Source organism: Crocodylus siamensis, chromosome 6 (assembly GCF_052110815.1).
Source record: "Crocodylus siamensis isolate JL-2025a chromosome 6, ASM5211081v1, whole genome shotgun sequence".
In the NCBI taxonomy this organism is placed as follows: Eukaryota; Metazoa; Chordata; order Crocodylia; family Crocodylidae; genus Crocodylus; species Crocodylus siamensis.
In genome coordinates this window covers 20,620,211-20,634,044 of record NC_143400.1, presented here as the reverse complement: position 1 = coordinate 20,634,044, position 13,834 = coordinate 20,620,211, and the positions used below count along the sequence as shown (strand labels likewise).

General features: G+C 45.1%; 2 protein-coding genes across 2 annotated transcripts; one reads left to right on the top strand and one right to left on the bottom strand.

The window, feature by feature from the left end:
- The first annotated feature begins 2,467 nt into the window (after positions 1-2,467).
- Positions 2,468-3,415, top strand: LOC149861529 (olfactory receptor 13G1-like). Its single transcript, XM_090053763.1, has one exon. The coding sequence runs from the start codon at positions 2,468-2,470 to the stop codon at positions 3,413-3,415; it is 948 nt and encodes a 315-aa protein (XP_089909889.1).
- A 9,141-nt stretch (positions 3,416-12,556) lies between these two features.
- On the bottom strand, positions 12,557-13,504 carry LOC149861528 (olfactory receptor 13G1-like). Its single transcript, XM_090053762.1, has one exon. It carries the CDS (start codon positions 13,502-13,504, stop codon positions 12,557-12,559), a length of 948 nt encoding a protein of 315 aa, XP_089909888.1.
- Between the last annotated feature and the right edge of the window lie 330 nt (positions 13,505-13,834).

Sequence of the window (13,834 nt, the reverse complement as noted above, 5' to 3'; positions counted from 1 at the left end):
ATGATTATTATTATATTATTATTATTATACACACACACATTCATTAAATTCCACTCATATATTTTTCATTTATTTTCATGTTTACTAACTGAAATGTAGCTTAGTCTCCTATCTAAAAATACACATTTCTCCAGTTGAGCTAAGTAAATTTACAATCTGCAATCTGATCTGAGTTACACGTGTGCTAATCTGGTGTGAATTCACAGCCACCACCAGAGCACCAGTGAATTTCACTCTGGTCAGAACCCAAAGCCAGTGGAGATACCGTGCTGCTATTGTGGTGTGAATGACAACAGATTCAGGAGATAGGAGGAGTGCTGCAAGAGTTTGCAATAAAACCTAAAAAGTGATGCGAAGTGTGCAAATTGTGAAACAGGCTTGTTCTAGGAAGATCTCCTGAAGACTGAGAAATATTGGCCATGGGGGGGTCTTCCTATTTTCATTATTTGTATCCAGTCTCCCTTTGGCACTCTATTTTACACAATGGAGACACTCTAGGCTCATTCCAGATGGTGGCAAAACATGTTGAGTACAGGCAATATAGGAGGAAAGGACTCTGAAGACAATGAGGGCAAAGACAACAATACCTGCACTAGGGAAGGGTGCATTAAGGAATCCTGCAACCAGGACTCCTAGTAGAGATGATGTCTTTTATGAGACCAACAAGATTTTTGCAAAAAAAAAAAATCTTTAATTGCCAGCTTTCGGGCACAAACACCCTTCATCAAGCATTGGAAAAAAGCTTGTAAAAGTTCTCCTGGGTAGAAATGAAAGTTCATATTTCACAGGATTTCACAGAGGGGTCAAGAGGCGGAAAACTCCTCTGGGCAGTCAGTTCATTGCTGGTATGAAGCTGATCACCTCCTGTGAGGAACTGTGATGATGCAAATTACCTTGAAACAAAGGCAGGAGCTCAGGTAATTACACAGCAATTTAGGAGGTCACAGTTGCTTCCTGCTTGGAAAAATATGAAGATTTCATTTTTAAAAATTAGCTAAAATTCGATATCTTCCATGCGTCAGGTATCCAGGTTGTAGCCGTATTGCTCTAGAGGAAAAGGCAATCACGACTCGCAGTAGAGATGATAGTTTTGATTAGACCAGCTGGAGTTTTGCAAAAAAATTTCTTTAAGAAATCCTGAAATTCCTGCTAGCAATAAACGCAGCTATAAAAATGCAGAAGCATCTACTTGTGTAACCACCTAAAAAAAAAGATCAAATTCTGCTTCTTCTTTTCTCCTGTCATTTAAAAGATGCATACAGCTCTAAGAAAGGGAGCTTTCAGCTATGTTATTTCAGGGGAATGATTCCTGATTTATATCAGTCAATAAAAGGAAAGTACAGACCTCACTTTTTATGTTTTGTTTCCCCCTAAATATAAAAATTGTCTGGAACAGCTCAGACATTTTAAACTAATACAGATGGTGGAATGACTATTACCTCTCAGCTGTGATTGTATGATTGTACCTTCCCGGCCATGGCAGGGGGTCGGACTCGATGATCTGTCTAGGTCCCTTCCCACTCAGTGATTCTCTGATTCTCTGATTGATTCTATGAAAATGTGTCCAGATTATATGGTATGCCTAGTTCACATGGATGAGCCCGTACCCCTGTAATTAATCTGGTATAACACGGTTTCAGCTGAGACCATCCAGGTTTTGATTACCCTTCTCATCAGTGCACAATTGGAGGACTGTTGCTTCAGTAACTACAAAAAGGCTGTTTTTTTAAACATGCTTGCAGGTTACATAACCAATTTGGGTACAGACTGGAGAACTGCGGCCAGGCTGCACCTTCTTTGAGAGGGAGATGGAGGAGGTGCTTCTTCATACCTTCCTTGAGTCCTCTCGGCTGTGATGGCTCTTTGCTTCCATCAGCTCTCTTTTCGTTGTGCTGGACTTGGATTTCTGTGAATCTGTACTTTCCCCTGTCTCATACAAAGCTGCTGAGGGGACCAAGATCTGCGTGGTCCGGACTGATGTGTTGACACTAAAGTGATGGAGGAACCAGCTAGAAAAGCTCAGCTCTCATGAAGCCCTCCATCTTTTTCAGTTGCTTTTTCAGACACATGAACCTTTTAACTTTGGGCATTTCGCCATACAAAAGAAAGTGGCCCAGTTTGTGTTTCACTGGGCCATCAAGGGGGAACTTCATGGTGCAAGGCACTGGGCTAGTCCTACACATGTGGCCACATAAAAGGCATATGGGAAGGGTGGCAGGGGTGCCAATCTCTTATTAAAAGCGTAGAGGGGGGTTGTTGATGAATGTGTATTTTTGTTGACTGATGCCTGGCCCCTTTGGAGCAATATCTTTCCTCATTCTTACTCTCTGTTTTTCAGCATTTTTATAACGAAGGTTTAAAAAGTCTGTTTGTCTGTCTATCAGTGGGCTAGTTCATATTTTCTTCTCAGTTGGCTGCGATAGTTTACATTTTCATTTTCATTCTTATAGAAGGAGAGCCCTCGTGAATGGAAGCCAATAACAACACCGGGGCATCTGACTTCATCCTGGAGGGGCTCTTTGGTAATCCTCACCTCCATGGTCTGTTCTTTGGAGTCCTCCTGTGCCTCTTCATGGCTGCCATCCAAGGCAACTCCCTGATCATCCTGGCAATTGCCATCCACCCGCCTCTGCACAAACCCATGTACTTCTTCGTTGCTAACCTGGCTCTAATCGACATTTTCTGCGCTTCTTCTGTCCTGCCCAAAATGATGCAGAACCTGATGCTGGGAAAGAAAACCATCTCCTTTAATGGATGCATGGCTCAGCTTTTCACCTTCACTTTCTCAGGAGCAACAGAGCTTGTTCTCCTCACTGCCATGGCCTTTGACAGGTACATGGCCATCTGTCATCCTTTACACTATGTAACCATCATGACCAAGAGAGTCTGTATCACACTGGCGGCCAGTATCTGGGCACTTGGAGTCATAAATTCCCTTGTACACACATTGCTCATGAGGCGTCTCGATTTCTGTGGGCCCAACCTCATCCAGCACTTCTTCTGTGAGATCCCAGCCATGCTCGCAATATCCTGCAGCTCAACTTACCTCAATGAAATCATGGCATTCATGGCTGATATTTTCCTAGCCATGGTGAACGTCTTGCTGATTACCACGTCCTATGGCTTTATCATCAGGAGCATCCTGAAAATTCAGGGTGCAGAAGGGAAGCAAAGAGCCTTCTCCACATGTTCCTCACATCTTGTTGTGGTTGGCCTGTACTATTCCACTATGATCTACACCTACATCCGTCCACCCTCCAGCTACAACCTGGAGAAGGACAAGAAGGTGGCTGTGCTCTACACACTTGTGACTCCAGTGCTGAATCCTCTGATCTACAGCCTGCGCAACAAGGAGGTCAAAGTGGCCTTCAGGAAAATCCATCCATTCTACAAGAAAAATTCATCTTGGCACTAGTGAACTCGATTCCCTGTAACCTTGGGACATCTATTCTGGGTCCACATCTGATGGGGAATTTTGCACTATGGCGGGCTTTAATGGACACTGGCTGACACCCTCTTTATCTTAACTGAAATTCGCCTTTACTGTTGTCCCCTGGCAGCCAGATTATTTTGCTTCTGTTCACCTTATTAGTTGACTTTGTACTCTTATGTGTGATTTTTTTTCTACCTTGCTCAAGTCTCTGGGAAAAGATAATGCAAGCGGTGAATGTGTCACCTTCCTTCTTGCTGCTTTTTTGTGACTCAGGATAAAACATGAGAGTGGTATGTTAACAGAATAGAAGTAGTAATGGATTATCAGGAGCTGAACAGGGTAGAATAGAATTGCTGTTAGATACCTTACATGCTGGACAGTATCCATCTCTAAGTTCATAGCACAATGATAAAAGTGGAGTGTAATGCACCAGTTTATACCAACTGAATATTGTGCTTCCAATACCATTAATTATTCATGGTCTCCTATCATGGATCGATAGGATGCACTAAGAGAGGCTACATGTTCATGAATGTGCTGTAATTACAGCACATTAAATTTAGTCCCTATAATAACAGGTACTAAGTAATCGAGGCTACTGCACATTAGCACAGGAGAATGTTTTTCGAGTGATGCTTAATGCCCATTGACCTAAAGCTACTGTGCATTACTGCAGATGAACACTTCTTTGTGATGCTTAATGCCCATTAGATTAATATACGGTGCATTAACACAGTTTTTGCCAGCTGCACTAATGCACACTAGAATTAGGCCAATGGGCATTAAGCCTCTCTGGTAGATATGTTCACTGTGTAACGCTATCCTTCCAATATAGGATCATTACCTCAGTGGGTATGAAGGGAAACAAACAGAACAATAAAACCTGACTCTCTCATTGCTCTTTATTTTTTGTGAAATATTACAATCCAAAATATATCTCAATATACTTTGGTTCCTCTTTGAATTTTACTTATCCACGTGTCTTGTTTAGGTTCCTGAGTTTTATAAACATGTGTTTATCATAATTAATCTTGTTCTCATTTAGGACTGCTGTATAAATGCAAGGCCGTGGATAAGGTGTTAATAAAAGCACCTCTTTTGGCTGTATGCTCTTAAGATGGGAAATCTACTGTGGTCAGAGGTATCAAAATAACTTACTGTTGATGACTCTCCTTTTGAATATTTTTAACATGCTTTTAATATATCTATATCTACTGTGGTAAGGTACAAATCTACCCGGCCTCCCGCTTTTACATCCATCATTACATATTTCTTAAACCTTAACATTTAAGTCTAGGGAAGGAGTGAAGGATGGGGTGGGTAGGGGGAAGGAAAAAAAGAAACAGAGAAAGAGATGAGAAATATGTTAAGAAGCTTTTGAACAGGGTTGGAAATCAAGAAAGAGGATTTTGTAATTTTCTCGTTCCCATTCTGTTGAGCTATAGGTAGTTTTTATCGGTCATTCTACGTGGAAAATCCCATGCACTGCTCCCCTGCCACCCTGAAAGCAAAAAAGATTAATGTTTTTCCCAAGGAAGCTAGGGAGGAGAGCACCACAGTTTAGATTTTCTTAAACTATTGCTTTTCGAGAGGGAGCATATCCTAGAAACTACCGTACATAGGTTTCAGCAAACACTGAGATCAAGGGTGGAATACTGGTTCACTTAGTGGCCATGCAAAGGGCAGCTCATGATTAATTTGGTGATACCTGTCCAAATTGCAGGACTGACTCTATGACATACTACAAGTGCCTAAGTGTCACAATTATTGGAACTGACAGATATCTACATGCCTCTGGAGGGCATCTGTTACGCACGCTGCCCAGTAATGGGTAATAGAAGCACTCCTCCACTTTTGTCAGGTAACTCAGAGTTGATCACAAGCTGAGCTTTGGGCAGCCACTAGGTAAAATCCAGAGGATGAAGAATTATTTAAGCTTTAAGGCTTTCTTCATGCAAGACTAAATGTAGATAACATTCCTGTGAACATGTTTAGGCTGGAAATTGAAGCAAGCATCTCACCATTCAGTAGAAGCAAGATTCTGGTGAGCCTCCCCACAGAGGTAAATGCAGGGTAAGGCAAAAGAGCAGATTTAAGATGAGGAGGGGGATTATAAAATGTGACAGGTGTAGGAGTAAATTTAGTCGGGCTTCCGGCCTACTTGACTCGAAAAACAGACAGAAACCAGAAGTGCTGATACTGCTTATTTCAGTTACGTGTTTTGAGATAAGAATCCTGCATGTCTTATTACCCTGTGCAGAGATGTCCAATTAAGTAAACTTGTTTTAGTTTCTCCAAGGTCGTATTTTTTTCTCTCTCTTTGTCTGTCTTACGTATAAAAATGCTTGAAAACTTAGAGAGGGGGAGGATTCCTTTGAAACAGACAAGTGAGCGATTCCCCTTGCTGTATGAAATCCTCCCTGTGATCACAGTGTAGCCCTAAATAAAGAAAAGCTGGCTCTGTCAGTTCTGATTCAACCACACCACGAAGTTTGATTTCTTCCACAATTTGGTGCCGTGACTCGGATCGAGACGCCCGGAGTGATCAGTTGGGGCACAGACATCTCTTCACTGAAGCCCTGGCACCAAACCAAGGCAAGAGACCTTTTGAAGTCTCTGCTGGGGCTTTTCAGTGAGAGGCTGTCTCTGTGTCTTCCTGAGTCACTGCTTGAGGCTCACCCTAGCCGAACTTGTTTTCTACCAGAACTGTCAGACCCGCTGTGTAAGTAGTAACTGTGAGTAGAAAGAGTCAAGGTTAAGGACTCTGTGTTGCTGTTGTCAATGCAAGTATTTCCCCGTGTGAATTGCATTAAGTTCTGTAAAGAACTGTGAGGTCTCTCTGAGGCCAGGAGTGGAAACCTTGTGCAGCCACCCCAAAGACAACAGATTTGTTCTGCGTGCTCTTCGAAAGCGAGGGTGCAAGGTGGAAACTCTTAGAGTGTGAGTGTTTTCCATGATAAGCGCTGACCAAGGCTGAGACTAAAGAAATGCTCTTGAACCTCGTGCCTCAACGCAGAAATTCCCTTGTGTGAGTTGAGAGTATGAACTGAGAAATATGAGCCACTGACCAGGTCCGAGACTAAGGTTGGGTTCAGCCGCCCCAAGGCTGCCCGGAAGGGCAGTTTTGAATGCAAGGGGGCCCAACTGGAACCTCGTGACCCCGTGGACAGGTTTACCCTGTCTAACCACGAGTAACTGCACTGTGTGCTGTTATTGCAGTGGAGTCTTGTCTTTGGACATTAGCCACTGCATCATAGTTGCTCGGGGATGTAGGGGGGTCGTTAGGAAGGCCAAGGCAGAGATGGAACTGGGACTAGCTTCCCAGATTAAGGACAATAAGAAGTCCTTTTTTAAATACATAGGGGGTAAAAAGAAGGTCCCGGGTAATGTGGGGCCCTTGCAGGACGCCATGGGAAACTTGGTCGTCACACCAGACGGCCAAGCTAACATGTTTAACGATTTCTTTGCCTCCGTCTTCCTAAGTAGGGACCAGAACAGCCACCTCCCTGCTGTTACCCTTTCCCCACCCTCATAATGAGCCGTGTCTAACTGTGAGTAACTGCACTGTGTGCTGTTATTCCAGTGGAGTCTTGTCTTTGGACATAAGCTACTGCATCTCTGTGCTGCCAGCAAATCTCACAACCTGACCGGACACCCTCAATAAGCCATTCCATTCCTCGGGCCCCGGGGGAGGCACACCTGGGCCACGGGTTAGCGAGGATTTAGTTAGGGAGCTTCTGGAGGGGTTGGACGTATTCAAGTCAGCCGGCCCGGATGATCTCCACCCTAGAGTTCTAAAGGAACTGGCCGAGGTCATTGCCAGTCCCCTGGCATGGCTTTACAAGCACTTGTGGTGCTCTGGTGAGGTACCAGAGGACTGGAAGAGGGTCAGTGTGGTCCCCATCTTCAAAAAAGGCAGGAAGGAGGACCCGGGAAACTGTAGGCCAGTTAATCTTACCTCGATCCTGGGCAAGCTGTTTGAGAAAATTATGCTGGCACACATCCAGGAGGGGCCAGCAGGGGACTGCATGCTTAGGGGCAACCAACAGGGGTTCATCAGTGGCAGGTCCTGTCAGACCAACCTGGTGGCCTTTTACGATCAGATCACCAGATCACTAGATGCCGGGGTAGCAGTGGATATAGTCTTCCTGGACTTCTGGAAGGCTTTTGACACTGTCTCTCACCCCGTTCTCATTAAGAAACTGGGGAGCTGTGGTGCAGACACCCACACAGTCAAATGGGTCGCCAACTGGCTGGAGGGCCGCACCCAGAGGGTGGTAGTGGATGGGTCCTTCTCAAGCTGGAAGGACATGGGCAGTGGGGTCCCCCAGGGCTCGGTCCTCGGGCCCGCACTGTTCAACATCTTCATCAGTGATTTGGACGAGGAGGTAAAAGGCACCCTGTTCAAATTTGCTGATGACACTAAGATGTGGGGGACGTGGGCACACTGGAAGGATGCAACAGGCTACAATCAGACCTAGACAGGTTACAAGGGTGGGCGGACGAGAATAGGATGGGTTTCAACACAGACAAGTGCAAGGTGATGCACCTCGGGAGGAACAACCGGCACCATACCTACAGGTTGGGGAACTCCCTTCTCGTCAGCACGGAGGTGGAAAAGGATCTTGGTCTGATTGTAGCCTGTTGCATCCTTCCAGTGTGCCCACGTCCCCCACATCTTAGTGTCATCAGCAAATTTGAACAGGGTGCCTTTTACCTCCTCGTCCAAATCACTGATGAAGATGTTGAACAGTGCGGGCCCGAGGACCGAGCCCTGGGGGACCCCACTGCCCATGTCCTTCCAGCTTGAGAAGGACCCATCCACTACCACCCTCTGGGTGCGGCCCTCCAGCCAGTTGGCGACCCATTTGACTGTGTGGGTGTCTGCACCACAGCTCCCCAGTTTCTTAATGAGAACGGGGTGAGAGACAGTGTCAAAAGCCTTCCAGAAGTCCAGGAAGACTATATCCACTGCTACCCCGGCATCTAGTGATCTGGTGATCTGATCGTAAAAGGCCACCAGGTTGGTCTGACAGGACCTGCCACTGATGAACCCCTGTTGGTTGCCCCTAAGCATGCAGTCCCCTGCTGGCCCCTCCTGGATGTGTGCCAGCATAATTTTCTCAAACAGCTTGCCCAGGATCGAGGTAAGATTAACTGGCCTACAGTTTCCCGGGTCCTCCTTCCTGCCTTTTTTGAAGATGGGGACCACACTGACCCTCTTCCAGTCCTCTGGTACCTCACCAGAGCACCACAAGTGCTTGTAAAGCCATGCCAGGGGACTGGCAATGACCTCGGCCAGTTCCTTTAGAACTCTAGGGTGGAGATCATCCGGGCCGGCTGACTTGAATACGTCCAACCCCTCCAGAAGCTCCCTAACTAAATCCTCGCTAACCCGTGGCCCAGGTGTGCCTCCCCCGGGGCCCGAGGAATGGAATGGCTTATTGAGGGTGTCCGGTCAGGTTGTGAGATTTGCTGGCAGCACAGAGATGCAGTAGCTTATGTCCAAAGACAAGACTCCACTGGAATAACAGCACACAGTGCAGTTACTCACAGTTAGACACGGCTCATTATGAGGGTGGGGAAAGGGTAACAGCAGGGAGGTGGCTGTTCTGGTCCCTACTTAGGAAGACGGAGGCAAAGAAATCGTTAAACATGTTAGCTTGGCCGTCTGGTGTGACGACCAAGTTTCCCATGGCGTCCTGCAAGGGCCCCACATTACCCGGGACCTTCTTTTTACCCCCTATGTATTTAAAAAAGGACTTCTTATTGTCCTTAATCTGGGAAGCTAGTCCCAGTTCCATCTCTGCCTTGGCCTTCCTAACGACCCCCCTACATCCCCGAGCAACTATGATGCAGTGGCTAATGTCCAAAGACAAGACTCCACTGCAATAACAGCACACAGTGCAGTTACTCGTGGTTAGACAGGGTAAACCTGTCCACGGGGTCACGAGGTTCCAGTTGGGCCCCCTTGCATTCAAAACTGCCCTTCCGGGCAGCCTTGGGGCGGCTGAACCCAACCTTAGTCTCGGACCTGGTCAGTGGCTCATATTTCTCAGTTCATACTCTCAACTCACACAAGGGAATTTCTGCGTTGAGGCACGAGGTTCAAGAGCATTTCTTTAGTCTCAGCCTTGGTCAGCGCTTATCATGGAAAACACTCACACTCTAAGAGTTTCCACCTTGCACCCTCGCTTTCGAAGAGCACGCAGAACAAATCTGTTGTCTTTGGGGTGGCTGCACAAGGTTTCCACTCCTGGCCTCAGAGAGACCTCACAGTTCTTTACAGAACTTAATGCAATTCACACGGGGAAATACTTGCATTGACAACAGCAACACAGAGTCCTTAACCTTGACTCTTTCTACTCACAGTTACTACTTACACAGCGGGTCTGACAGTTCTGGTAGAAAACAAGTTCGGCTAGGGTGAGCCTCAAGCAGTGACTCAGGAAGACACAGAGACAGCCTCTCACTGAAAAGCCCCAGCAGAGACTTCAAAAGGTCTCTTGCCTTGGTTTGGTGCCAGGGCTTCAGTGAAGAGATGTCTGTGCCCCAACTGATCACTCCGGGCGTCTCGATCCGAGTCACGGCACCAAATTGTGGAAGAAATCAAACTTCGTGGTGTGGTTGAATCAGAACTGACAGAGCCAGCTTTTCTTTATTTAGGGCTACACTGTGATCACAGGGAGGATTTCATACAGCAAGGGGAATCGCTCACTTGTCTGTTTCAAAGGAATCCTCCCCCTCTCTAAGTTTTCAAGCATTTTTATACGTAAGACAGACAAAGAGAGAGAAAAAAATACGACCTTGGAGAAACTAAAACAAGTTTACTTAATTGGACATCTCTGCACAGGGTAATAAGACATGCAGGATTCTTATCTCAAAACACGTAACTGAAATAAGCAGTATCAGCACTTCTGGTTTCTGTCTGTTTTTCGAGTCAAGTAGGCCGGAAGCCCGACTAAATTTACTCCTACACCTGTCACATTTTATAATCCCCCTCCTCATCTTAAATCTGCTCTTTTGCCTTACCCTGCATTTACCTCTGTGGGGAGGCTCACCAGAATCTTGCTTCTACTGAATGGTGAGATGCTTGCTTCAATTTCCAGCCTAAACATGTTCACAGGAATGTTATCTACATTTAGTCTTGCATGAAGAAAGCCTTAAAGCTTAAATAATTCTTCATCCTCTGGATTTTACCTAGTGGCTGCCCAAAGCTCAGCTTGTGATCAACTCTGAGTTACCTGACAAAAGTGGAGGAGTGCTTCTATTACCCATTACTGGGCAGCGTGCGTAACAGATGCCCTCCAGAGGCATGTAGATATCTGTCAGTTCCAATAATTGTGACACTTAGGCACTTGTAGTATGTCATAGAGTCAGTCCTGCAATTTGGACAGGTATCACCAAATTAATCATGAGCTGCCCTTTGCATGGCCACTAAGTGAACCAGTATTCCACCCTTGATCTCAGTGTTTGCTGAAACCTATGTACGGTAGTTTCTAGGATATGCTCCCTCTCGAAAAGCAATAGTTTAAGAAAATCTAAACTGTGGTGCTCTCCTCCCTAGCTTCCTTGGGAAAAACATTAATCTTTTTTGCTTTCAGGGTGGCAGGGGAGCAGTGCATGGGATTTTCCACGTAGAATGACCGATAAAAACTACCTATAGCTCAACAGAATGGGAACGAGAAAATTACAAAATCCTCTTTCTTGATTTCCAACCCTGTTCAAAAGCTTCTTAACATATTTCTCATCTCTTTCTCTGTTTCTTTTTTTCCTTCCCCCTACCCACCCCATCCTTCACTCCTTCCCTAGACTTAAATGTTAAGGTTTAAGAAATATGTAATGATGGATGTAAAAGCGGGAGGCCGGGTAGATTTGTACCTTACCACAGTAGATATAGATATATTAAAAGCATGTTAAAAATATTCAAAAGGAGAGTCATCAACAGTAAGTTATTTTGATACCTCTGACCACAGTAGATTTCCCATCTTAAGAGCATACAGCCAAAAGAGGTGCTTTTATTAACACCTTATCCACGGCCTTGCATTTATACAGCAGTCCTAAATGAGAACAAGATTAATTATGATAAACACATGTTTATAAAACTCAGGAACCTAAACAAGACACGTGGATAAGTAAAATTCAAAGAGGAACCAAAGTATATTGAGATATATTTTGGATTGTAATATTTCACAAAAAATAAAGAGCAATGAGAGAGTCAGGTTTTATTGTTCTGTTTGTTTCCCTTCATACCCACTGAGGTAATGATCCTATATTGGAAGGATAGCGTTACACAGTGAACATATCTACCAGAGAGGCTTAATGCCCATTGGCCTAATTCTAGTGTGCATTAGTGCAGCTGGCAAAAACTGTGTTAATGCACCGTATATTAATCTAATGGGCATTAAGCATCACAAAGAAGTGTTCATCTGCAGTAATGCACAGTAGCTTTAGGTCAATGGGCATTAAGCATCACTCGAAAAACATTCTCCTGTGCTAATGTGCAGTAGCCTCGATTACTTAGTACCTGTTATTATAGGGACTAAATTTAATGTGCTGTAATTACAGCACATTCATGAACATGTAGCCTCTCTTAGTGCATCCTATCGATCCATGATAGGAGACCATGAATAATTAATGGTATTGGAAGCACAATATTCAGTTGGTATAAACTGGTGCATTACACTCCACTTTTATCATTGTGCTATGAACTTAGAGATGGATACTGTCCAGCATGTAAGGTATCTAACAGCAATTCTATTCTACCCTGTTCAGCTCCTGATAATCCATTACTACTTCTATTCTGTTAACATACCACTCTCATGTTTTATCCTGAGTCACAAAAAAGCAGCAAGAAGGAAGGTGACACATTCACCGCTTGCATTATCTTTTCCCAGAGACTTGAGCAAGGTAGAAAAAAAATCACACATAAGAGTACAAAGTCAACTAATAAGGTGAACAGAAGCAAAATAATCTGGCTGCCAGGGGACAACAGTAAAGGCGAATTTCAGTTAAGATAAAGAGGGTGTCAGCCAGTGTCCATTAAAGCCCGCCATAGTGCAAAATTCCCCATCAGATGTGGACCCAGAATAGATGTCCCAAGGTTACAGGGAATCGAGTTCACTAGTGCCAAGATGAATTTTTCTTGTAGAATGGATGGATTTTCCTGAAGGCCACTTTGACCTCCTTGTTGCGCAGGCTGTAGATCAGAGGATTCAGCACTGGAGTCACAAGTGTGTAGAGCACAGCCACCTTCTTGTCCTTCTCCAGGTTGTAGCTGGAGGGTGGACGGATGTAGGTGTAGATCATAGTGGAATAGTACAGGCCAACCACAACAAGATGTGAGGAACATGTGGAGAAGGCTCTTTGCTTCCCTTCTGCACCCTGAATTTTCAGGATGCTCCTGATGATAAAGCCATAGGACGTGGTAATCAGCAAGACGTTCACCATGGCTAGGAAAATATCAGCCATGAATGCCATGATTTCATTGAGGTAAGTTGAGCTGCAGGATATTGCGAGCATGGCTGGGATCTCACAGAAGAAGTGCTGGATGAGGTTGGGCCCACAGAAATCGAGACGCCTCATGAGCAATGTGTGTACAAGGGAATTTATGACTCCAAGTGCCCAGATACTGGCCGCCAGTGTGATACAGACTCTCTTGGTCATGATGGTTACATAGTGTAAAGGATGACAGATGGCCATGTACCTGTCAAAGGCCATGGCAGTGAGGAGAACAAGCTCTGTTGCTCCTGAGAAAGTGAAGGTGAAAAGCTGAGCCATGCATCCATTAAAGGAGATGGTTTTCTTTCCCAGCATCAGGTTCTGCATCATTTTGGGCAGGACAGAAGAAGCGCAGAAAATGTCGATTAGAGCCAGGTTAGCAACGAAGAAGTACATGGGTTTGTGCAGAGGCGGGTGGATGGCAATTGCCAGGATGATCAGGGAGTTGCCTTGGATGGCAGCCATGAAGAGGCACAGGAGGACTCCAAAGAACAGACCATGGAGGTGAGGATTACCAAAGAGCCCCTCCAGGATGAAGTCAGATGCCCCGGTGTTGTTATTGGCTTCCATTCACGAGGGCTCTCCTTCTATAAGAATGAAAATGAAAATGTAAACTATCGCAGCCAACTGAGAAGAAAATATGAACTAGCCCACTGATAGACAGACAAACAGACTTTTTAAACCTTCGTTATAAAAATGCTGAAAAACAGAGAGTAAGAATGAGGAAAGATATTGCTCCAAAGGGGCCAGGCATCAGTCAACAAAAATACACATTCATCAACAACCCCCCTCTACGCTTTTAATAAGAGATTGGCACCCCTGCCACCCTTCCCATATGCCTTTTATGTGGCCACATGTGTAGGACTAGCCCAGTGCCTTGCACCATGAAGTTCCCCCTTG

Coding starts and splice junctions, on each gene's coding strand:
- LOC149861529 (XM_090053763.1), top strand. CDS start 2,468: ATGGAAGCCAATAACAACACCGGGGCATCTGACTTCATCCTGGAGGGG.
- LOC149861528 (XM_090053762.1), bottom strand. CDS start 13,504: ATGGAAGCCAATAACAACACCGGGGCATCTGACTTCATCCTGGAGGGG.